The sequence below is a fragment of the Mesoplodon densirostris genome, chromosome 10 (genome assembly GCF_025265405.1).
Source record: "Mesoplodon densirostris isolate mMesDen1 chromosome 10, mMesDen1 primary haplotype, whole genome shotgun sequence".
In the NCBI taxonomy this organism is placed as follows: Eukaryota; Metazoa; Chordata; class Mammalia; order Artiodactyla; family Ziphiidae; genus Mesoplodon; species Mesoplodon densirostris.
In genome coordinates this window covers 68,820,810-68,844,146 of record NC_082670.1, presented here as the reverse complement: position 1 = coordinate 68,844,146, position 23,337 = coordinate 68,820,810, and the positions used below count along the sequence as shown (strand labels likewise).

The 23,337-nt window shown below is 58.4% G+C and overlaps 1 protein-coding gene across 4 annotated transcripts; it reads left to right on the top strand.

Annotated features, from left to right (window-relative positions):
- ALS2CL (ALS2 C-terminal like) lies at positions 1–22,195 on the top strand. 4 transcript variants are annotated; one of them, XM_060110780.1, is made up of 28 exons: positions 1–66; positions 733–855; positions 3,933–4,058; positions 4,828–5,026; positions 5,359–5,424; positions 5,871–6,036; positions 6,544–6,675; positions 7,381–7,500; positions 8,944–9,002; positions 9,146–9,212; positions 9,657–9,853; positions 10,934–10,999; positions 11,421–11,519; positions 11,610–11,771; positions 12,506–12,617; positions 13,740–13,817; positions 14,666–14,796; positions 15,995–16,168; positions 16,323–16,419; positions 16,584–16,741; positions 17,330–17,398; positions 18,318–18,491; positions 19,719–19,761; positions 20,340–20,369; positions 20,569–20,630; positions 20,738–20,887; positions 21,181–21,277; positions 21,697–22,195. In XM_060110780.1, the coding sequence occupies exons 3-28, from the start codon at positions 3,956–3,958 to the stop codon at positions 21,754–21,756; spliced, it is 2,871 nt and encodes a 956-aa protein (XP_059966763.1). In that variant the 5' UTR covers positions 1–66; positions 733–855; positions 3,933–3,955; the 3' UTR covers positions 21,757–22,195. The 4 variants fall into 4 exon arrangements, with proteins under 4 accessions (XP_059966763.1, XP_059966764.1, XP_059966765.1 ...); XM_060110781.1 differs by lacking the exon at positions 20,340–20,369; XM_060110782.1 differs by lacking the exon at positions 21,181–21,277.
- Positions 22,196–23,337: the final 1,142 nt, after the last annotated feature.

Sequence of the window (23,337 nt, the reverse complement as noted above, 5' to 3'; positions counted from 1 at the left end):
TGGGGCGGGCGTCCACGAGAGAGCGACCGCGGCGGCTTTCCCGGCGTGAGCCCCTGCGCCGCACAGGTAAGGGAGGGGTGGAGGTCGCGCGTCTGGGGTAGAGCCCTTCTGCTCCCCGCCCCTCCTCGCTCCAGGTGGGACTTTAGTCTCCGCTCCCCCTCGGGCCGCCGCGCGCCGCCCCTCCACGACTCCTCGGTCCCCGGCAGCACTCACACCCGGGCCGTCCGAGTTTGTCCGAAGGTCCCTCCCTACCAGCGGGGTTCAGCTTCGTCCTCCCTGCCCCTTGGTCACCCTGTCACCACAGGACAGCCTCCCTGGGCCCGTGCCTGACACGAGGGCAGACACACGTGGGCAGTGCCCAGGGGCTTGGCCTGGGCTGTGGGGCTACCCCGCGGGGCCTCACCCAGCCTGAGAGACTGCCAGGAGGAGGTGACGCCGGCTAGTGTTGCTTGCAGTGAGAACGGCATGGGCAAATGCCTGGTGGTGGGAACTGGATCCCATGTTTGGGAAATTCCAGTGACTGCGTGTACCTGGCCAGGAAGAGGAGGGAAAGCTGTGAAAAAAGCGACCAGAGAGATTGGGAAGGTGGGGGGTGGGGGATGGGGTCTAGGACAAGAAGCCTGAAGCCACGGAAGGGCAGAGGAAGGTTGTGGGGGTAGGGTGGGGGGAGAGGCCCAGGTGGAGGCTGGGACCCGTCAGCTGTGACAGTTCAGCGCCCGCTCCCTTGGGCAGCTCCTCCCTCCTCTGCCTACCACTGAGTTTGCTGGATGATCAAAGGGGGTTCCAAGGCAGCCCAGGAAAAAGCCTCCACAGCAAGCAGCACTTCCTTGCCTGTCCAGACCAGGAACTAACAGAGTGAGTACCATGACAGGGTGTGGCCCAGGGGCCTGAGGGGCCAGGCCTTGGAGGAGGCAAGGGAGAGAGGGGCCCAGCATGGACAGAGACCAAGAATGCAAGAGAGAGAGAGAGAGAGCGCGAGCGAGCGAGCGAGCGAGCGAAGGTCTGGCTGCTGGTTAGATTACCACGGGGACTGGCAGCTGACTCACCTGGACACGCCAAGACTAGCCAGTCTGTCCTCACCCCGCCCCATGGTGAACATGAAGGCTGCCTGGGAAGCCTAGGTACTTGCTGTGTGCCCTAAGGTGAGTCGCCCAGCCTTTCAGGTGAGCTTGGTGGGACTGGGAGCCAGAGGCCTGGGTCTGAGCCCTGTACATGCTCTACAGTTAGTGTCCCTGGGCCCTCCCATTCCTTTCTGGGCCTGCTTCCACATATGTACATCATGTACAGTCTGCTACTAAGGAACCTTAGAGCTGGATGGAGTGAGAGGGTAAGGAGGCCATGCCCTTAACCAGAGAGGAGTGGGTTGGAGGTGGGACTGGGGTTTGAAAGGGGAGACTCCTGCCGGGTGCCTGTGGTGTTAGGTTCAGCACCTCTTCCTCCTCTCTTGCCAGTGTACACACTCAGGCACACTCACGCCTGGCCTGGTCCCTGCCCTCACGCTCTCCTCATTGCCTTCGGGATGAAGCCCCAGAACTCCCTAGCCTGGGAGCAGAGGCTCTCGGGACCACTCTCTAGCCTCAGCTGCAGTCTCCTCCCCACCCACCATCTCACCAGCCATGTTTAACCTCTGGCCTTTCCTCTGGGCAGTGTGACTCGGTTTCCTAGGGTTAGAGATCCTTTTGGGGCCACAGACCTGGAAGGGTCCTAGAGTAGTGTTGCCAGTTTGTGTCGGTAAGACTCATCCTTAGGGGCCCCAGGCTGCACTGAGAGATAAGGGAGACTGAAGAGCAGGTCCCCATACCCAGAGGAGCTCCCCTCCACCGGTTTATCCTTTCTAGGGAGGACTAAAATAGTTTGAAAAGCTGTGATTTAGTCAGACCTCCATTTCACAGAGGAGGTGATTGAAGCCCAGAGAAGAGCAGGGCTCTGGATAAGCTGGGGCATGGCCAGGGCCGATTAGCTGGGCAGAGGTCAGAAGGGGGTCCTGTGGGAGCTGCTGAGGTGTGAGCCAGGGGTCCAGGGTAGGGGAGCTTCTGCCAGCCCCATGGGGGCAAGGGGAGGAAACCTAAGGGGGATAGGAGCGCCCTGGGTGTGGCATTGGTTGGGGTGGGCCCCAGGTAAGTGTCAGGGATCTGATGTGCAAGGCCTCGCAACAGTGAGTTATCTGCTGCAGGTCCCCAGCTCACCCTGATCTGGTTCCTAGTCTGTACCTCCCATCCTGGCTGCACCCTCCCCCCCTCCATCTTTAGCTGGTGTCCTCACCTCTCAGCTCAGATCCCGACAGACTGCCAGCTGAGGGTGGAAAGGTCACTTCCCAAAGGGTCTTTCCATTCCACCAGTTTCTGGAGATATGGGTGAGGGTCAGATGGGCCCAGGCCGCACTTGCTGTACCCCTGACTCCTTGGCTGTGTTGTCCTGGTATGTCTGAGCTGACTTGGAGCAACCCTCCCCCAGTCCTCCACAGGGGGCTGGGGCTGCTGCAGGGGGCCAGCAGAAAGAGAAGGCTGCAGTTGGGTGTCCAGCCATTTCTCCTTCCTGCTTCTCCCTCCCAAGGCCTCGCCCTCCTGAAGCAACAACAGCAGGAAAGGTGGGGCAGGAATGCCTGGGCCTGGGCCCTTGGCCAGAGTTCTGAGGCACTCATCTCACTCTGCCCCAGAGCCAATTCCCTGGGAATTGTAGTCTCTGTCAGGGGCCTGGAATGCCCTTTGGTGTCTTTGGGGTTGGGTGGGGAGGGATGAGACCCCTTCCCATTTGATCCTTTGGGTCTGTCTGTATCACCTCATATTATGTCTACAGCCCCACCCAGGTCAACCAACTCAGAGCCTCAGAGTGTCACAGTCGGAGAGAGGCTGAGTCTGAGGGTCTGGGGTTAAAAGACTCTCTAATTCTCAACCCTGAGACGTACAGTCACGTAATCTGGGCAGATGACCTCCTTTGCCAGGTCTGGTAGGAGAGGGCTGTGTCTGATTGGAGGATGCAGCCTGGCTATGGGGGTGGGTTTGAACCCAGGCCCCTTGCTCCCCCTCCCTCCAGTCAGGAGGCTGCGTTCTCAGGTGATGCTGCTTTCTTGGAGGGTCCCGCTTTCCAGGGCAGGAGGTCCAAAGACCTGCCCACCCCCATGGCCCCCACGTCTGGAGTAGAACCTGTCCTGCAGGTTGCAGGGGGGCATGAAGTGTCTGGCTCCTGCCCACACTCATCTCACCCTCTCATGGCTTGGAATCATCTCCTCTGAAACTGTCACCAAGTCCGTGTCCCCAAGTCTGACTTTGAATCCCATCACTCCCCCACTCTGAGGCGCTCCATGGCTCCTCTGTTAGCCACTTAGGCAGCTCTTGGTGGGCCACCTGCAGAGCCTGGGCCTTCATGCCCATGAGCCTTTGCTCTCATGGTTCCCCCACCTGCATGCCTTGTCCTCCTCTCTGCCTCTTTATTTCTTGCCCATCCTTCATGGCTCCAGCAGGAAATTTCCCACTTCCCCCAGACCTCTCCTACATAGCCCTGTTGGGTGACAGGGGGTCCTGAGCCATGGCCTTGAGATAAAGGCTGTGCTCCTCCGAGAGTATGTCCTTGTTTCCAGAGAGTCAGTGGAGAGAGGGCTAGGTTGGAGCACTACTAGATGTTACTCTGAGCCCTTGAGAGCCATGGTGTGTGTTTGAGCAGAGGAATGAGCAGGTCAGAGGGCTTAAGGAGCATCTGCCTTTTTGGTAAAAAATGAGCCCTCTTTCCCACTCCTTCAGGCTCCCCTCAGCTGGGCCCAAGTGGAGCATGAGCAGGGGTCACTGGCCAATTCAGAAACTCCCCTTTGGGGTGACATGGGCTCCTTGCTCAGTTCTGAGGTAGGGTGGTCATGGGCCTTGCTTTTGGGCATATGGCCTGAGAGGGCACCCTGCTCCCATGGCTGCTATTCGCTCTAATCTGTGCTTGGTTCTCAGGCCCTGAGTCTGGCACCCTGGCCATGTGCAGCCCTGAGGAGGCAGCCCTGCTGCGGCTGGAGGAGGTCTTCTCAGCCACACTCACACGCATCAACAGCTTTGTCCTCCAGCCCCTTCTGGAGGCCGGTGAGTTGAGGGGAGGGTGGGGGATGCAGGAACCGTCCTAGGGACAGGAGTCCTCCCTTGTTGGACCTTCTGAGCTACAGCTTTCTCAGCTGCAAATGGGAGCGGTGACATTTGGTGTGGGTGTCTTTGGATGGATCCAGGGCCCTCACCCCCAGTTGCTGGCTGCTTCCTTCTCAAAGGGACCCCAGGGAACCAGGCTGTGAACCCCATTCTAGCCCAGACCTGCTGTGAATGGAGACGATGTTCCATCTCTCCCAGGGCACAGGCCTGGATTCTCTGCCTGAATTCTCATCTTGCTTTCACCCAGGGCATGACTGGAAGGCAGGCTGCCCGGTTTACAAAATGACCTTGGGCAGGTGCCTTCCTCTTGGGGGCTGTGTTGGTGCATCTGTGAATGGCAGGAGACTACAGGACCCTATGGACTCCACATTCTGGACCTGAGGAGGCTCTGAAACTCAGGGGGAATTCTGGTACTTGGTGGCCCTAGGTCATCAGTGCTGTCCCTGTTTAGTGAGGAGGTGGACACGTGCCCCTGTTGAATCCACAAGGGTGCTGCCCACTGCTGTAGCCTGCCCATCCCTTGCTGAGCTCAAGGGGGCACATGGGCTTCCAGTTCTGTCCCAAGGACCCCAGGGATGTGGGACCCTAGCTGCAGCTCCAGGGCTAGGGGTGCTGCTGCCCCTCGGGTGACCACCCAGGGCCTCTGCGTGCTGCCTGGAAGGCGGAGCGGCCCTGTTCCCCTCACAGTGTGCTTGTGCTCCTGCCCCAGCTCCAGAGCCCTCAGATCCCTGGGGCAGAGAGTGCCTACAGCTCCTGCAGCAGCTGCACAGGAGCTCCCAGCAGCTGTGGGAGGTGACGGAGGAAAGCCTGCACTCACTGCAGGAGAGGCTGCGCCACCCGGACTCCATCAGTCTGGAATCCCTGCTGCTGCTGCACAGCGCTGACCGTGTCCTGCAAGTCCACGTGGAGTAAGATAGCCAAGGCGGGGCTGGGGCTGGCACTGGGACTCACCTGGGTCAGGGCTTTGGCAAAGGTCTGGGTTCAGCCCTGGGTTTGGGTGTTAGCCTGGTGGCAGGCTCAGGCACCCCAGATCGGAGCCTGGTGGCCTCCCAGGGAAAAGAGACTTTGAGTTAGAATTGTCTACTTGGGTCAGTTAAGACTCAAGGTAACCCAGTGCCCAGAGCCAGGCCCTCAGGGCTGCAGCCACTCAGTGGGTGGGATCTGGGGACACCAGAAGGGCAGGGGCTTGGGTCTGGAGCTGAGGGTTGGGCTTGCTGGGTGTCCCCTGTGCTACCTACAGGTACATCGAGTCCTACACAAGCTGCGTGGCAGTGCAGGCCTTTCAGAAGGCAGTAAAGAGGAGGAGGTGAGCACGGAGTGCTGCAGTGGGCCTCTGAGTTGGGGGTGTCTGGGAGGGAGGGCTTGGGGAAGCCTCGTCCCCAGAGCAGTGAGTGTCACAGCCCGGGACTCATCCTGAGCAATCCTGGCTCTAGCAATTACACGCTGATCCACACTGAAGAGAGGGAGGGAAGCCTAGTGAGGCTGTGAGCAGAATCCATATACCAACTAACAGGAGTGACCCTGGGGTGAGGAAGCATTCCTAATTGCTACTCAGGGTGGGCTTTAATCTCTGAGATACTGCTACCAAATCTCCAAGAGGGTCACTCAGCCACTGTTTTTCTGATGGGAGAGAGGTTTGGGGTCTGGGACTGGTCCTGGGATCTGGGGGATTAGCCAGGGCAAGGGGGCAATGGTGGCAGGTGTGGGAACAGAGGAGAGAGTGAAGGGATGTGCGGCCCTCCCTCCACTCAGCGAGTACTGGCAGGGCCAGCGGAAGGCGCTGCGGCAGCTCCTGTTGGGCATGAGCTCAGAGGGCTCGGTGGGCGCAGCGCTGGTCCAGGCTCTCCGCCAGCCACTCACCCATCATGTGCAGCAGTGCGTGCTCCTCCTGCTGAGCCTCGGGGACACTGTCGGGGAGGTAGGTAGCAGGGGTGATGGGGAGTGGGGGGCAATTGCTGGTTATCAGGCCTGTCTCCCATGGGGAAGCGGAGGGATGGGAGAAATGGGCCTCTGGCTCAGGGAACCTGCCTACTCAGGAACCCTGGTTTGAGAAGGACCTGGCCATGCCTTGGGGACATGGTCTTGTTCTGGGGGGTTTGAAGGGACATGTCCTTGCCCTGGGGTATCTGAGGTACATGGCCCTGCCCTGGTGGAGCCAGCAGAGACCCAGAGAACAGATGTAGAATCATGTACTGGGTGTGAGGACACATGGCCCAGCCCCAGCTGGGGGAGTCATCGAATGGTCCTAAATCCCCTGGAAGCATCCTCCTACTACCAGAGGAGGGGCCGGCAGGGAGAAAAGGGAAAACTTAGACTTAGACCCAGACCTCCTGACTTGCTGGGGCCAGGCCAGGGCTGGGGCAGTCATCACAGGGTGGGAGAGGATTCTGATAATACCCCACCCCAGCTGCTCTGTCCCCCACAGCGTCACCCCACCTGGGAGCTGTTGGTGCACGCAGCCACCGTCTTTGGGAACTTGCAGTCCTTCATGAGGCAGGAGCTGGACCAGGCCATGGCCACGCAGGCCCTCTGGCACACTCTGAGCAGTCGGCTGCGGGTGAGTTCGAGGCCTGAGGGGCAGTGAGGGAAGGGGTTGCCGTCCGGCAGGGGCCCGTTGGGTAGCTTGAGCTGCCTGCTGCATGCTCCATGCCTCAGCTTCCCCACCTGGGTTGGGGGGCAGTGGCTAAAGCAGGTGTCTGTGATGTTCCCCTGTCCAGCCATCCTCACCCATTTGCTGAGCACCTCCTGGGCTGGGATGTGAGCTTCTGGCTCTGGGGAAGAGTGGTCAGCAGAACCGACCCTCTCTCCTGGGATGTCACTGAATGATTGCACCCCCGAGTCACTGCCTGTATTGCCCCTGCAGGAGGGAAAGTCCCCTGTGCTCTGACAGGGCGTGACAGGCTTGGGGCCCAGTGCAGCAGAGAATTAGGAGGACAAGTGAAGGGGACAGGAATTGCCAGAGAGAGGCAGGGATTGTAGAACCCTGGGTGAGAGTTGATGGGGGCTTGGCTGGGGCCGTGGCCTGAGATGGGGTGGAGGAGGACAAAGTAAGGCTTCAAGAGAAGTTGTGCTGTTCTGCTGGGTATAGCCAGGAACGAACCCCCCCACCTTGGAGCCCCAGTGCCCATCACTGACCTGGGAGCCTCCAGGAGATGCTCAGAGTGTTGGGGGAGGTGCCTGGGGCAGAGGCGGGCAGTGGACTGGCCAGCAGCATCCAGGACAGAGGTCCCTGAGCCTTGCACCTCCCTCCTCACCTCACCAGGATGTGCTCTGTACCCCCGCTCACCGACTCTTGCAAGACAGCCAGGACATACCTGTGACGGTCACCCCGCTGAGGGCAGAGCGTGTGCTGCTCTTTGATGATGCCCTTGTCCTGCTACAGGTAGGGTGGGGCTGGCCAGAGGTCTTGGGGTCACAGTGGGGGTCTGGGGGCTGGTTGAAAAAAGGAGTAGGAAAGAGACATGTGGCTGGGAACAAGAACTTGGGCCTGGGGAGGTGATGGGGGCAGAAAGGCAGAGTGCTAGGGTGGGGGCAGCAGGTGGAGCCATCCCTGAAGGAGTGTGGGCTATGGAGAAGGGCTCTTCGAGTCTCAACTCTCCACAGCTGGTATCCCTGTTGAATGTCTTCACCTCAGTTTCCTTATCTGTAAAGTGGGACAGTTGTCAGTTTGTCCTTCTGCAGATGGCAGACAACTCCTAGTTCTCTTCCTCCAATAGGAGAGGAACCTCAGACAACGGTCATAGGTGGCCCATAGTGGCTGAGGAGGGCTGCGTGAACCATTCAGGGCACATGCAAGGCTTCTAGAGAGGAGTTCCATGTAGCAGCAGTGCCCGGGCTCTCGGCATTACAGAAGTCAGGAGGGAGCCAGTACTAGGGTTTGGGATTTGTTATGTGGCCCATAACCTTGGCTGTGCCTAGTTCCCCCTGAACTTGTATTGCCCTTGTGATAGCCAGAGCACTGTCTTCTCTATCCCCCTAGAGTGTCAGCCTGGAACTCCCCTGCAGATAGGGAGGCTGAGGCCTGGAAGGGATGCTACTTGCCCATCCAAACCTGTGTCTCCTGAAGCCTGGTTTTGGGGTTTAGATTCAGTTTGAGTTTCCCTCCACTCCCGATTTCACCCTCTGTGCTCCAGGTACACTGACAAGTTACTGTCACTAAAAGGTGCTGAGCCCTTTCCCACCTCGGGACCTTGGCACGTCCTGTTGTCTGTGCTGGACCCTCTCTTGTCCTGGCCCATGTCTGGCACACTCCTCCTCCCCTTCAGGCCTGGGCCTGGTGCCGCTTCCACCTGTGTCTGTTGCCAGGCGAAAGGTCACTCTGCAAAATCTTCCAGAGGAAGGGAGGTTTGGTCTGTCTCTCAGAGCAGGGATGACATTCCAAGTAGAAGGAACAGCACATGCAAAGGTTCAGGCTGAGGAGAATTTGTGGCAAACTGGAGGAGGCCCGGGCAGTGGAGGGGAGTGGTCTGTGTGATCTCAGGTGTCAGGCTCAGCCGTAGGGACCTTAGGGAGGTTTCCAGCAGGGGCTAACAAGATCCACGCTGCATTTCCAGAAGACCACTCTGAGGGCCCTGATGGAGCAGAATGTCGGGGGTGTGGGAGGCTGGTCCTGGGTTTGTGGCCAGGCCCTCGGGTGGGAAGGGAGGTGGAGGAGCTGCCCTGGAGATGGGGAGCCGGCAGGGGTGGTGTGGGACTCAGTGCTGGGCGTACCGCACTGAGCATGCTGGGGACACCCAGCGGTGTGCCAGCGAGCTGCTGCTTGGGAGCAAGGCCAGACCAGAGCATAGATGAGCGTCTTGCCCACCTGTTCCCCCTCTTCTTCCAGGGTCACAGTGTCCACACCTTTGATCTGAAGCTGGTGTGGGTGGAACCTGGGCAGGACGGGTGAGCACCCCCATCCAGTGACACCCCAGGCCTTCCCTCCCTCTACCCCATGTAACCTGCCCACCCCCGGGCTCTGACTTGGGCCCGCCCTCAGCACCCTCCTGGACAGAGCTGGAGCCTACTCATCAATTCCATCTGTCTAGGTGCAGGTTTCACCTCCTCACTCCTGAGGAAGAGTTCTCCTTGTGCTCCAAGGACCCGCAGGGCCGGGTGAGTGTGGGCGGACTGTGAATTCGGGGAGTGGGGTCAGGGGAGTGAGGGAAGGCGACAGGAAGGTAAGGGGAGGGCACAAGTATACAACCCTGGAGGCTCGTTGGGAACGTCAAGCCTCTGGAGTCATGGTCAGAGTGAGTCAGGGGTCAGCCTGGGCTCAGGCATCAGAATGCCGAAGAGAACAGGTGTTTTTCTCTGTGAAGCCAGAGTTGGGGCCTGTTTGAAGGTTCTGTTTGGCCTCTCTGGGCAGGCCCGAAGCTGCAAACAAGTATTCAGGTCTGGATGATGCCCCAGGGAGCAGTACAGGAGCTGTTGGAGGTCCCCACAAGTGATAAGAGTGGGGTGTGGGTAGGGTGATACCTGATGCCGCCCCAGGAGGCTTCCTAGAGGGGCTGCCTCCAGCAGCAGTGGCCTGTCCTGTGTTTCCCTGTCCCCCCGCAGGTGGTCTGGCAGTGGAAGGTCACCCAGGCTGTGTGCCAGACCTTGCGTGGGAAGAAGGACTTCCCGGTGCTGGGGGCGGGCCTGGAGCCTTCTGAACCCCCCACCTGCCGCTGTGGAGCATACACCTTCCGTGCGGAGGGCCGCTTCAGCCAGGCCACCTATGAGGGCGAGTGGTACTGGGGCAGGCCCCATGGCAAGTGAGTGACCGAGGCTCTGGGCCAAGCAAGGCAGGGATCCTCCTGGGAGTCTGAGGGGCAGACAGGACCCATATGGACCTAATTGCCTCGGGGCATGAACCAAAGGCTGTTACCCCCTGTGGTGAATTCTGTTTGTCCCCCAGAGTCTCTCTTAAGTCCTCTTGGATAGGACCTGGCCCACTGTAGGTTTGTGCCAGATACAGTCTTGATGACAGTGAGGCTACCGAGTGTGGGGCAGACATCAGGAAGCCGACCTGCAGGGCCCACGGTTACCATTCTGTTCTCAGGCGGGTGGAAGAAAACTTTCGTGTCTACATAGCATTGTCTGGTGGTGGTAGAAATGTTTTGCAGACATTCTGTCTTCATCAGTCCTTACAAGAATGCTCTGGGGGAGTGTTATCACCCCCTTTAGGTGATAGGTGCAGAAGCTGAGGCCCAGAGACTGGCATGACTTTCCCCAGGCCTTAGGGCAGGTTCTAGGGTGCCTGGCCTCAGTTGCAGGTCGACACGACCCCACAGGCAGATAGGCTTTTGAAGGACATGGCCCCAACTTGTGCTACAGCTGGCAAAACCAAGGCCCAGAAAGCAGAAAGGACTCGCCAAGTTTACGCTTGCAAGCATTCCACTTGTTTCTGATACCCTGCCTGCTTCCGGAAAGGGCTTGAGGAAGCTTATGAACAAAAACACAGAAAAAGCAATGCTGTGTCAGAAGAGGAGACAAGGATGGTAGAAATCCCACTGACTAGCACTTGGCTTGAGCTTGAAGGTTAGCTCTGAGCTTCCTGTTGGCCAAGGGAAAAAGGCAACCTGGATGCTTCCAGAGCTCTCCCTGCTGGGTGTGGAGCGTACTCTGTGAGGCTGCTGGGGCCATTGTGCCAGGAGTAGAGAAGGGCTGAGAGCCCATGTGGGGTCATAAAGCTCTGAGAAGAAGACCGAGTTGGGGCAGAGTCCAGTCCAAGGGGGATCGAGGCCTCGGAGAGAGTCTGCAGCGGAGGCTGGCTGGGGGTCTTGTGTGTGTTGAAGGTCTGGTGGGTCTGATGCCCATGGACCTGATGCCCGTGGACCTCGACTGTGTTACAGGGGAACCCTGAAGTGGCCAGACGGGCGGAATCATGTGGGGGATTTCTGCCAGGGCCTGGAGCACGGGTAAGGCTGGGGCTGACACGGGACTGTGTGGTGGGCAGGCAGGGAGTGGTTTCCACCCCTCTCCACTGTCACCAGCCTGGCCCCATCCTACATTTCCAAACCTCAAGCAGAAACTTGGAGGCCATGTGGTCCAGCTCCACTCATTGTCCTAAAGGGGAAACTAGGCCTGAGGAGGGGGGCAGGTCATGGAGGGAGTGGTCCAGGGCCAGAAGGCCCTCCCAGAGTGCATGGGGGTTGGGGTGTCCTGAGGGGCCCTTGGGAACAAGATGGGGCTCAGCACCTCTCAGATTCTCCCCATCATCTGAGAAGGCCCCTTGGAAGAGCAGGGACACTCCTGGGCATGGAGGGGGTGTGACAGGTGTCTTGGGCCAGGGCTGTGGCCCCAGTGCTGACTTCCCTCCCTGCCCACCCACACTGACAGCTTTGGCATCCGCCTGGTGCCCCAGGCCTCCGAGGATAAGTTTGACTGTTACAAGTGCCACTGGCGGGAAGGCAGCATGTGCGGCTATGGCATCTGTGAGTAAGTGACCCTTGGCCTGATGGTAGGACAGGCTCGTGGGACAGGCTTGTCCTCTGGGAGGCAGGGCCAGCCATTGGTGACCCTCCGCAGGTACAGCACCAGCAAGGTGTACAAGGGCTACTTTCAGGAAGGCCTGCGGCATGGATTTGGGGTCCTTGAGAGCACCCCGCAGACCCCTCAGCCCTACAGGTACACGGGCCACTGGGAAAGGGGCCGGAGGAGTGGCTATGGCATCGAGGAGGACGGCGACAGGTGAGTGCTCGGCAGCCCGCACCAGGATTGAGGGGCAGAGAGGGCCCTCACAGACCAAAGGCCTCAGGGCACGGGGTCCCTGTCATCACTGGGTCCATTCTGTCTGTCCCCCAGAGCCTCTCTGAGGCCCCTCACTTTCTTTCCACTCCCTCAGTTGTTGCTGAGGTTCAGGATGAGGGACCCCGACCTTGACTGCAGGAGCCCCCCCACTCTGGCCCCTCCCTACGCTTTCAGAGAGGAGTTTCTGACCCCTTGATCTGGTCCTATCAAAGGATCACAGCCCTTCCAGGCTCTCTGGGCTGAGACAGAGCCCAGTGTCCTTGGCCTGACATTTGAGGCCTTGCCTGCTCCTCTGACCTCATGCCTGCTATGCCACCTGTGTACCCCCCAGCCTTTTAGACCACTGAACATCCCCACGTATCTATCGTACACTCCTACCTCAATGGCTTTGCATATGTTAAATGGCACCCTTACTCCATCTGTCCTTCCTGCCACCTCTCCCGGGAAGCCTGCCAGGATGCCCTCCCCCAGGCAGGCTCCCTTCCTCCTCCACCCTCGTTCCTCTTGCGGGTCCTCACCTCACCTGCCCTATGTCTGACTTGAGTGGATTCAGGCCATCTCATTGCTCCTTATCTGACCCCTGCCCCCAACCCCAGTCCCATGCCAGCAGAACACACAGAAGGTGCATGGGAACAATTCTGATCCAACTCTGGCCCTACTCTCTCCTCCCCCAGGGGTGAACGCTATATTGGCATGTGGCAGGCTGACCAGCGCCATGGCCCAGGGGTCATGGTCACCCAGGCGGGTGTCTGCTACCAGGGGACCTTCCAGGCAGACAAGATGGTGGTGAGTACAGTGACCCACGTGTGTCCTGAGCTACCGTTTCCCTGCTCTGGGGGGCTCCAAAGCTGAACTGAGACTGGTCAGGGGTGGATGGGGCAGGAAGCGGGGTTCCGACTTGCTAGAGGGAGCCAGAACCTGGGCAGGAACCCAGTTCTGCCACCTACCTACCCTGGCCTTGGCCAAGTCCCTGCCCCTCCCAGCCTCAGTTTTCCCATCAGCAGCTCAGGTGAACTACTTATCGTAATGACTCACTAAAATAGCAACAATGAAGTGCATAGTAACGAGGATGCCAGCAGCCTCTACTACCCATGTTTATAGACCCCTAACTGGGTGTCTAAGCTCTGGGCCAAGCCTCCCAACATGATCTCGTGGGATCCTCCCAGTAGCCCTGGGGTCATGTTATTGTCCCTGTGTAAAAGTGACAAATGTGAGGCTCAGAGAGGTCAGAGAACCTGCCCACTGTCGCATTCTGTTGAGTGTCAGAACTGAGGCTCAAGCCCAGGTCTCCCGCACCCGGGCATAGCCCTTACCTTCTGCCTCACCCTCACCCTGCCAGGTGCTTGGCACATAGTGAGGCTCTGGCCTGATGGCTGTGGCTGATATTGTGGCTTGTTTGTTTATCTACACTTTGTCCTGGAAAGGACTGAAGGAGGAAGAAAAGGTAAGAATAGGCACATAAAATAGATTCAGAAGTAAGTAGAACATGAATTGTATCCCATTTGGTTCTGAGCTTCCGGGCAGCCAGTGCAGCACAGGAGCCTGATCAGCTCCACTGTCCCCGGGGTCAGTGACAGGCAAGTGGGGATGGTTCAGGAAAAGCCCAGTACTTCCTGAGCTGTAGGTGGGAAGGAAGGGTCCCCCAGGAGGCTTCTTGAGAGAGGCTGCTGGAGGGGAGGAGCCAGGTCCCAGGATGTCGGTCAAGGTAACCCAGGGTCGAGGTCCATGGGCCTTGTGCTCAGTGCTCAGAAGGCCAGGGGCTGGCATCCCACCTAGGCACAGTCCTGGGAGGTATGGCAGGGCTCAGGACCCTTCTGCCCATGGGTCACTGCCCACCTCCCCTCCCCACCGCCAGTCTTCTGGCCCTTCCTAACCCACTGCTCCTACCCTCCCCGCTTCCTTCCCTAGGGCCCAGGGATCCTTCTCACTGAAGATGACTACTTGCATGAGGGCACCTTCACCAGGGACCTGACCCTCGTAGGGAAGGTGAGAGCCACTGAGACCTTACTCCATTCCCTGCTGAGACCTTGACTGGGGTCTATAATCTCCCTGCTTGGATCCAGGGCTGAGGGTAGGTAGAGCAGGTAAGGGAGGGCCTCTCCCATCTCCACTACATCTAGGGGGTGGGTACAGTGACCATTCCCTGCTGCGGAGGTGTGATTTGATTAGGTGTGAGTCAAGAGGGGATAGGTAGGCTTGCCTTGGGTGCAGAGGGTGCTGGTGGTCTCCTGGCTGTGTCCCCTCCTGGCCCCCAAGATAGGGATCCACCCCCTCCACCACCACCATCAGTGCCTTGGGCAGGTGCCCCTGGCGGCATTGTCCTTCAGTATGTTTCTGCCTGAGGTGACCTCGCAGAAGGCAGTTGTATCCCTGCTGGGGCCTTTGGAAATGTGGGGGCTATTTGACTGGCGGGTACTATGGCATCTAGTGGATGGAGACTAGGAATGCTGTAAATGGAACAGTCCCATGCAGCGAGGAATTGCCCCTCCTCAAGGCCGGTAATACCTCATGTCCTCCCGAGGCCTCTGCTTACTTCTGGACCCAGTGGTGGTCCTCCCCACTCTGACCTGTGAATCCCTTCTCTGTCTCCCTCGCCGTTTCCTGCCTCAGATATGAGCCCTTTGGTGGTGGGCACAGGCAGGGGCTCCTGCAGGGGTCGAGGATTATGAGCCCCTTGGGGTGGGGCAGATTGAATGGATGGTGGGAAGGCCATCCATCAGTTTCTATTCTCTGTGACCCGGGATGGACAGGCATGAGGCCTGTCATGATGGGATGGAGGGGCAGCTGGACAGACAGATGGACAGACATCCCTGCATCCGTCTCCTGGCTTCCAGGGCAAGATCACATTCCCTAATGGCTTCACCCTGGAGGGCTCTTTTGGCAGTGGGGCAGGGAGAGGACTGCATACCCAGGGTGTGCTGGACACAGCTGCCCTCCCTCCAGATCCAGGCAGTACCTGCAAGAGGTGAGAGACTGACCCTCTGGCCTGTGTATTCTGAAACCTTTCTGGGGGGTGTGTCTGTGTGTGTCTATGTTTCTACCCTAAAGGCTCAGGTCTCATTAGAACGGCTTTTCTGTACCTCCTCTTAGCTCTTTGGAGAGTTCAGAGAGCTCAGGTCACATAACCCTTGTCAGAGACTCTTGGAATTAAGGGCTATGTGACGGTAACTCCTCGTGCCACAAAACTGGAGAAAAATACTATGTGTAGGCTTTGCTTAGACCCTGCTTTTTTTCTAGGAAGGGTACAAGACAGTTTATGAAACAAAACAAACAAGAATAAGATAGAAAATTAAAGTGTGAGTTGAACTTACAAGAAAGGGAGGTGCAGATAGGCCTTATAATCAAGCATTAGCCTGGCTCTGAGTTCCCTGGCAGCCAGGGTAAAGAAGGAAACTTACTAAGTGGAATCACTGTCCCTATCATGGGGTATTTGAGAAGGGGATGGACTTCTTCCCTATGGGGACAGAGTTCTTCCTTGGAAAACCGTGGTTCAAGTGGTGACTCTTACTATGTCTGTTGAGGTGTGGGTGGTGGTTCTAATGGTGCCAGCCAGCATTTCACATGTTGATTACTTGACACATTGTCCCTGCATGTTTCTTTTCCCTGACAGCAGGAGCTAGAAGTGGATGGCAAACCCTAGGGGTGTGAGCCCGGGTCGGGTGCAGGTGTAGGAAAATCTATGAGTGTGACATGGGAGAGCAGTGCTCCATTAGACACTGCACCAGACACACACACAGCCAGACCCCTAAGCCTATTGGCTGAGACAGGATCAAGCTCAGGAAGGACCCAGGTGTGGTAGGAGGGAGAGCGGGGTCCCGTGGCGGGGGAATCCTGGGATTTGGGCCCTGGTCTCTCTTAGGCCAAGACCCCACTCTCTGGACTTGGCCTTCAGCTCTCCAGATCTTTCTGTTTCTTTTCCAGTGCTCTGTGTGCCCCTGTCTCTTTTCTCTACCATGGAGTAGATTCTCTCTGACCCTTCTCTGCCTCTCGTTTCTCCTCCTGGAGCCTTGGAGGTCAGGCCGCTCTGCATCCCCCGCTCCACCCACCCCACCTGGGCCCTGACTCTGGGCCAGGCTGGATATCCCCACCTCTCCAAGGGCTGGACAGAGTCCTGTCCAGCTTGGCTCCATCCCTATCCATGTCCCCCACTGCCTCCATCGCAGGCAGCTGGGCCTGGGCGTCTTCCCCGTGGAGAGCCGCTGGCAGGGCATCTATGGCCCCTTCCAGGACTTTGTTCAAGCCGGCTGCCCTGGAGACCTGCAGGAGGCCCTGCTGGGCTTCCACGTGCAGAGCTCAAGGGAGCTGCGCAAATCCCAGGAGTACCTGTGCTGCGAGAGGTGAGGCCCAGGTGTGCGTGGGCGTGTGCACCCATAGGGCATCCAGAGCTCAGTGTTGGGGTCAGTGGGCTCTGAGTGGGCCAGGGGAGGAAGGCTTCCCAGAGAGGGCAGGCCTGGGCGTGGGTGAGAGATGTGTGTGTGTGTGGTGCCCCAGGACCCACCCCGAGGACCACGCAGGCAGGATGGAGGACATCCTGGAGGAGCTGCTGCAGCACCGGGCGCCCGAGGCCCTGCAGCAGTGCCTCAGGAAGGTAAGGGCTCCAGGGGAGGGTGCTGACCAGAGGGGAAGGCCTGCCTGTGGGCCCTTGCTGAGAGGGCCTCGATGCTCCCATCTAAGAAGCGGGGTCTTGCGTGGGCATGCTGTGCTCCAGCCCACGGTGCTGAGTATCTCTTTGTTGCCTTTGCACCTGCCCAGGCCCTGAACAACTCTCTGCATCCCCTGGGAAAGCTGCTCCGGACTCTGATGCTGACCTTCCAGGCCACATACTCGGGCATTGGGGCCAATAAGCACCTGCAGGGGCTGGCGCAGGAAGAGGTGAAGCAGCACGCCCAGGAACTCTGGGCCGCCTACAGGTGAGCTTGGTGGCACATGGGGACAACCACTGCCCTGTGACCCCAGGGTGGGGGGTGGGGGGAGCTGTGCCGTTTCCAAGCATCAGCTTTGCCTGGTGCCCTGGGTAGGAAGGGTGCCTTTGCCTTGGGTCTGGATCGAGAAAAAACAGAGGGTGGGTTGGTTAATATGCAGCTGGTGAGCATAGGAGTTAGAGGGTGGGGAGGTGATAGCAAGGCCTGACTGCAGCCAGAGTCCAAGCCCCAGCCAGGCCCTGGGCTAGCCCTGACCCCAGGAGAACTCTAACCCCACTGCAAGCTGAGCCTGACCTGGGCTCAGACACCATCTCCTGTCCTGTCCCAGCTGAGCTGTGACCTCTTCAAACACTATGAACTGAAACTTTAGATGCTGCAGTTAGTTCTGTTGTTGGGTTCCAGGACACTCAGGCAGACATCCCGTACTCCCAACCTCCTCACTGCTGGGGTTTGGGCCACTGGGCTCTGCAGGCCTCAGGCTCCATGGTTCTGGGGGTGGAGCCCACCTGCCTGGCCTTTGGTGACTCCCATTCTGTGGGAGATGGCAGCCATGCCGCCCCTCCCTTTGGTTTGCAGGGGTCTGCTGCAGGTTGCCTTACAGTGCAAGGGCCAGGCCCCAGAGGAAGATGAAGATGCAGAGACAAGGTGACTGCCCCCATTAGGTCTGTGGGGTTCTCTGCCCTGGTGCAGCCAGGCTCAGGTCCTGGGAGTCCTTATACCTTTGCTTCTGGGCCCTCCTTTTGGGGGAAAAGGGTATTTCTTGGGAAATGTTAAGGGTTCATGCTATTGATCAAATATTGTTCATTGACCATTCAAGAATCAGAATGATCCATGACCTCTCTTCCTTGAGCAACCTGGGGAGGGGCACCGTCACAGTGCATCAAATGCATCTTTGTTCTAAACATGTTATCCCACCCTCATCTCTTGGGTGTATGGAGGGTGAGCAGCTGCCTCAGGCACCTCCTTCTCCCTGTGCACAGATGTGGAAACAGAGGCCTGGCAGGGGCTGAGCCTGAGGTCACACAGAGCAGGAATTAAGTGGGTCATTAAATCTGTCTCCCCAGTCCTCCGAGACCAAACCTTACAATTTGCCTTCAGATTCAAGGCCCAGAGATCCTGATCAGAGAGGTCTTTCTGTTACTGCATTGCAGGAGGCATGGGAAATGGGGTTAGACATTAGGGAGAACTTCCCCCTGAGTCCTAGGAAGCTCAGAAAACTAGGAGGCAGAACTGGACTAGCTTGGAACGGCTGCTGAGAGCTTTGTTGCAGGTCACTCGTCTATCAAGGCCCTGGTTTTGCTTGCAATCAAATGGGGATCAAAATTCTGCCTCAGCTGCCATATTGGTTCTCAAAGTCAAGTGAGAGCGTGAGGTAGTCACAGATGACAACTGGTTGTGAAATGACTGAGAACAGGCTGGGAAGGGTTTTCTCCGGGATGGAGGAGGCTGGAGGCAGGAACACTGTGGTGGGACAAGGAGTTCTGTGGGCTCTTTGAGGGGCAGCCCAAGTAGATCCCCATGCCCACCCTGCTGACCCTGACCTGTCCTGGTGGCTCTCACTCAGGGACCTGCACGTGCACAGATTGGTGCTACCCCTTGTCCTGTCCAGCTTCTACTCGGAGCTCTTCACTCTCTACCTGCTTCTTCATGAGAGGGAGGACAGCCTCTACAGACAGGGCATTGCCAACCTTAGCCTCTTCCCCGACACCAAGCTGCTTGAGTTCCTGGACGTACAGAAGTAAGCCTCCCCACCACGACACGTTTGCCAGAGTTCTTGTGTAGCAGAGGGTACAAACCCAAATTGTCTTCAGCAAAAAACCGGGGAGGTTAATTGGCTCGTGTACCCATGAAGTTCTAAGGTGTGGCTGGATTCAGGTGTGGCTGGATCTGGGTGTCCAGCTGCATGATAAAGGAAGCAACTTCTCTCTTTCTCTATTGGGCTCTCTGGCTCCCCCGTATGGTGACAAATACGGTACCAGCCACTCGAGGTTTATATTCTCCCAGCTCAGGCCCCACAGGGAGCTGGTGTCTCCTTCCCAACAGCTCCAGCAGAGCCTCTGAAGTTCCTCCCTGGCTTGGCTGGGGTCTTGAATGTGCCCCTGAATGCTGGCTGTGGCCCAGATTGGTCAGGCTGGCCTCAATATCTACCACTGGGGCTGGGGCAAGGTCGCCTGCTCCCAGCCCTTGGACTGAGAGTGGGAGAGGGGAGATCCTCAAGGGGAAACTGAGGACTGTTCCGGAAGTAGGTCAGGGCCTCCCTTCCGCCCTCAGTCATCAAAATGTTCTTTCTCCTCCATGCCCCTTTGATCCATTGATACTACCAGTGTTGAGGGCATGAACGTACTCTCTCCTCCCACACCTGGTTCCCTCTGTCTCAAGGTGATGGCGCTTCCCATTCCCTTTCCTGCCAAAAAACCTTGTTTCCCCTTCCGATGTGGTGAATGTTTCCTGTATCTGACCAGGCACCAGCCCAGAGACCTGGTTGTCCATGGCTTTGCAGGAGTCCCTCCTCCCCACCCCTCCTGCTGCCTCAGTGCCGCCTCCTCCATGCAGGCCTCCCTGCTCCATTGGCTCTACTTGCCTTGTGTGGCATCCCTACTTCTCGCCAGCCTGGGCCAGCTCACTGAGCCCCTGGAGCAGTCTCCACCACTGAGCTCTCTGGCCTGACCCCCAGGACTTTGCCCAGGAGGGTCCCCTGGCCTGCAGCACTGCCCCCTGTCTCCTCATTGTGTCCCAGTCCCACTCGTGTTTTGGGGCTGCATGGAGGGCTGCCCTCTCAGGGAATCTCTCCTGCCCTCCTCTTGCCTGGGCTTCACACAAGCGTTCCCAGATGCCATTGTGCATCCCCTGCCCCTTTCCCCTGCTCAGCCCTCCTGGGGGACATGGAGGTGCAGGGAATTTGCCCTCTGACCTCAGACCCCACACCCTGGTCCTGGCAAAGCTTCCCATCTTGCTTTAATTTCAGGCACCTGTGGCCCCTCAAGGACCTCACGCTGACGACCAATCAGGTGAGAGTGTGGGAGGCCTGGGCCTGAGCCGGGCCCCCAGCTTTGCCCAGGCTTCCGAGCAGCTCTCTGTCTCATGCTCACTGGTCAGAAGCTGCATAGGCGGGTGAGGGAGGAGATGGCAGCCTTTCTGCACTGTTCTGATTTCCCGTGTGGGTGAGTGTGCAGCCACAGTGACCAGGTCCAAGCCTAGGTCCCACCCTTGTACCGGCTGTACGACCTTGGGTGAGATACTTGATCTCCGTGCCTCAGTTTTCCCACCTGTAGAAGTAGTCCCGGAGGCAGTACCGGTACTGCCTCCTGTGACTGTTGTCAGGTGACGTGGGCCAGAACGCAAGGGGCGCTGGTTCTCAAAGTGTGTTTGCTGGATTGGCAGCATCAGCATTGTCTGGGAGCCTGTTAGAAAATCAGATTCCTGAACCCATCCCACACCTACTGAGTCAGAAACTCAGGGATTGAACTTGGAATTTGTGTTTCAACAAGCCCTGGGACTCAAGAGCCATTGACATAGAACTGGGCGGCACCCAGTGACCATTGACTGTTACGATTCTTATCTTCTTTTTCCATTTTGATCCTCCCAGCCTCCTGGAGACCATTTACCCCACTTTACAGTTGAGTAAACTGAGGCTTACAGTGGATCTGTGACTTCCCCTGGGTAACTCAACCCTCTGGGCAGAGCTGGGCTGAAGCCAGTGATGGGGAAGGGGGTGGGTGGTGAGGGGCTCAGGGGCCAGCCCTGACCCTGGGAAAGAGGAGGTGACAGAGCTGGGGGGCTGCGGCCTCATCTAACCCACTCCCCCAACCATGCAGAGATACTCCCTGGTCAGAGACAAGTGCTTCCTGTCAGCTACGGAATGTCTGCAGAAGATGATGTGAGTCCACACCCCAGGGAGAGTGGGCGTGGGTGGCAGGAGTGTTGGGGCCCCTGGTTGGGACTGAACCTGAGGGCCTTGATCTGGAGCCAGCTACCCTGCTGCAGCACCACGGTGGACCCCCGGGAGAAGCTGGAGGTGCTGGAGAGGACATACGGGGAAATTGAGGCCACTGTGTCGCGGGTGCTCGGCCAGGAGCACAAGCTGCCCATGGACGACCTGCTGCCGCTGCTCATCTACGTGGTGTCGCGTGCCCAGTGAGTCCCAGCTGGGGGTGGGCTGCAGGAGGTTCCCTTCCCACCCTGCCTACCCCCAACCAAGACATACTTCAAAGTCTTTGAACATGGGGGTTTATGGACACAGCCTTTTTTGGTACACATGGGGAAGCTGAGGCCCAGAGGGGCCCACCCAGGGTCCTGTGGGTGCCAAACTCAGAGCAGGGACCACACCCCAGGTGTCCAGCCACCCAGTCCAGAGCTCCTTCCAGGCTGCTGGATGCCTGTCCCTGATAGGTCCCCTTTTCCCTCTCGTGGTGGCGGTGGTTCTCCAGAATCCAGCACCTGGGAGCCGAGATCCACCTGATCCGTGATATGATGGCCCCTATCCACACAGGAGGCCTGTATGACTTCTTGCTCACGGCCCTGGAGGTGAGGGACAGAGGCGGTGGGCCCAGGCAGAAATGCCCTGGCCACTGGGGCAGACCCCTTTCACCCCAGACACCATCACGGGGATGAGCTCAAATTCACAGCTTCTGTGTGTCTCCATGGGAAGGATCCTCACAGAGCCACTGCTCTTGCCCTTGTTAAAAGGGGCTGGGTGGGGGTAGGTGGGCACAGTGCATCCCGGCCCTCGGATCCCCAGGGCTGAGTGTGTTCCAGGCTGCATCCCTGAGCACAATAGGAGAGGGAAGGACCCATTTCCTTGCAGACTGTGGCTGAGGGCTGAGTTGGAGACACGGTGGTCCAGGCCCGGGAGGTGGGTGCACCCCAGTGTCAGGCCCTAGAACCTGTGCATGTGGCTGAAGCGGGCAGGCCAGCTGGCTTCAGCCTCGTCTCTCTCCCGCCAGTCCTGTTATGAGCACATCCAGAAGGAGGACATGAGGCTGCATCGCTTGCCCAGCCGCTAGAACTCCAGGGAGCTGTGGTAGCTCGGCTTCTCCTGGACAAACCACAGAGCTGAGAGGGGCTGCCGTGGAATTCCCGTGGAGTGAGCGTGGCCCACTCTGGCCCTTGTGGCCCACAGGACAGAAGGCAGGATGAGCCCTGGAGGTGGCTCCTGGGGGAGATGAGCGTTTAATTTCTCGCAGGGAGATGCTGCTGCTGTCCTGACTGGGAGGAAGGTGAGGGTGGTGGGTGGGGCCCCAGAGCTGGTGGCTTCCCCTCCCCCTGCCCCCTGCCACTCTCCAGGCCAGCCTCGGATGACCTTCTTGACCTGCAGCCGCTCATGGACTGGGGGCAAGGAGCCCCTGGCCTCTCCTTGCCTCCCAGTTATTGAGCCTCTCTGGGCCTCAGTGTTACCATCTGTAAAATGGTGGACTACATGGTCTGTAAAGGGCCTTCCATCCATCTTGCTGACTTCTGGCGTCCTTCCGTAAGTCTGACTTTGGTCTGTTGGGCTGTAACTGAAGTTCTTGTGTCTCGGGTGGTGTCATTCCATTTCTCCTCTGCTGGTCAGAGGCTCCAAGCTGCTAGTGATGGCTCCGTTTATTGGGCTTTTTTCCCATGAGTTGTTTCCTGTGGACCTGCCTTCTTCCCGACTGCCCCAGGGCAGAGCTGGCCTCTCAGGGCTACAAGGCAGGAACAGCTCCAGCTCCACCCTGACCTGCTGGGTGGCCTCTGGCAAGGCCCTTCCCCTTGCTGGGTATGCAATTGAGAGCATGGGCTTGGGGGTCTCTGAACTACAGTCCACATATCATGGCCGTGCTGGAGCAGGCTGGGGGCGGGGGAGGAAACTCACCTTGCGTGCCTCACTGCCAGCAGGTGCCAAGGGAATTACACACCTATGACCTCTGTGGGCCTGCGTGCAAGAGGGACAACGGAGGCACGAGGTTGGCCTATGCCCTGACCGATAAGCACCTCTGGCTTAGGACCCCAACAGGAGTTGGGGAGGGAGGCATTGGGAGCTCCTTTGCCTTTGGGAGGGGAGGACTTTTATTTAAATAGTGGTTCTAGTGTGGAACCAAAAAACACAGAACTGGGTCTTGGGGCAGCTTCATCCCTGCCGGGCCTCAGTTTCTCCTCCCCACATGGAGGAGTTTGGGCCAGGTGGCCTGCAGGGGCTCCCCCTGCCCTAACGGGAGATGTGTGACAGTAGGCAGGGTGACTGTGTTCTGAAGTGGTCCAAGGGCAAAGCATGGGGAGAGGGTGGGTTTATGCAGGGGCGTAGCCCTGGAGGACAAGCTGGGCCTAGCTGTCAGGCCCGTGCCTTGGACTGTAAGCAAATTGGGTCATACATCTTGGCTCTGGGTGTGCCTTCCATAAAAAAACCCTGAGGGAGGCTCCAAGAAAGCCTGGGCCCAGGGCTGAATCCCCAAGGATTTCGCAGGGGGTGATCCAAGGACCCTCAGAGATATTGTGGGGCATTGAATGGAGAGACCGAGCTGCCTCCATGCACTGCTGCCTCCAGAGGAAGGGGTGGGGGTGAGCTTTCCCTGGCTGTTCCGCCAAATGTGGCAGCTTGAATGGAGAAAGGTCCTGGGCTCTGGTTT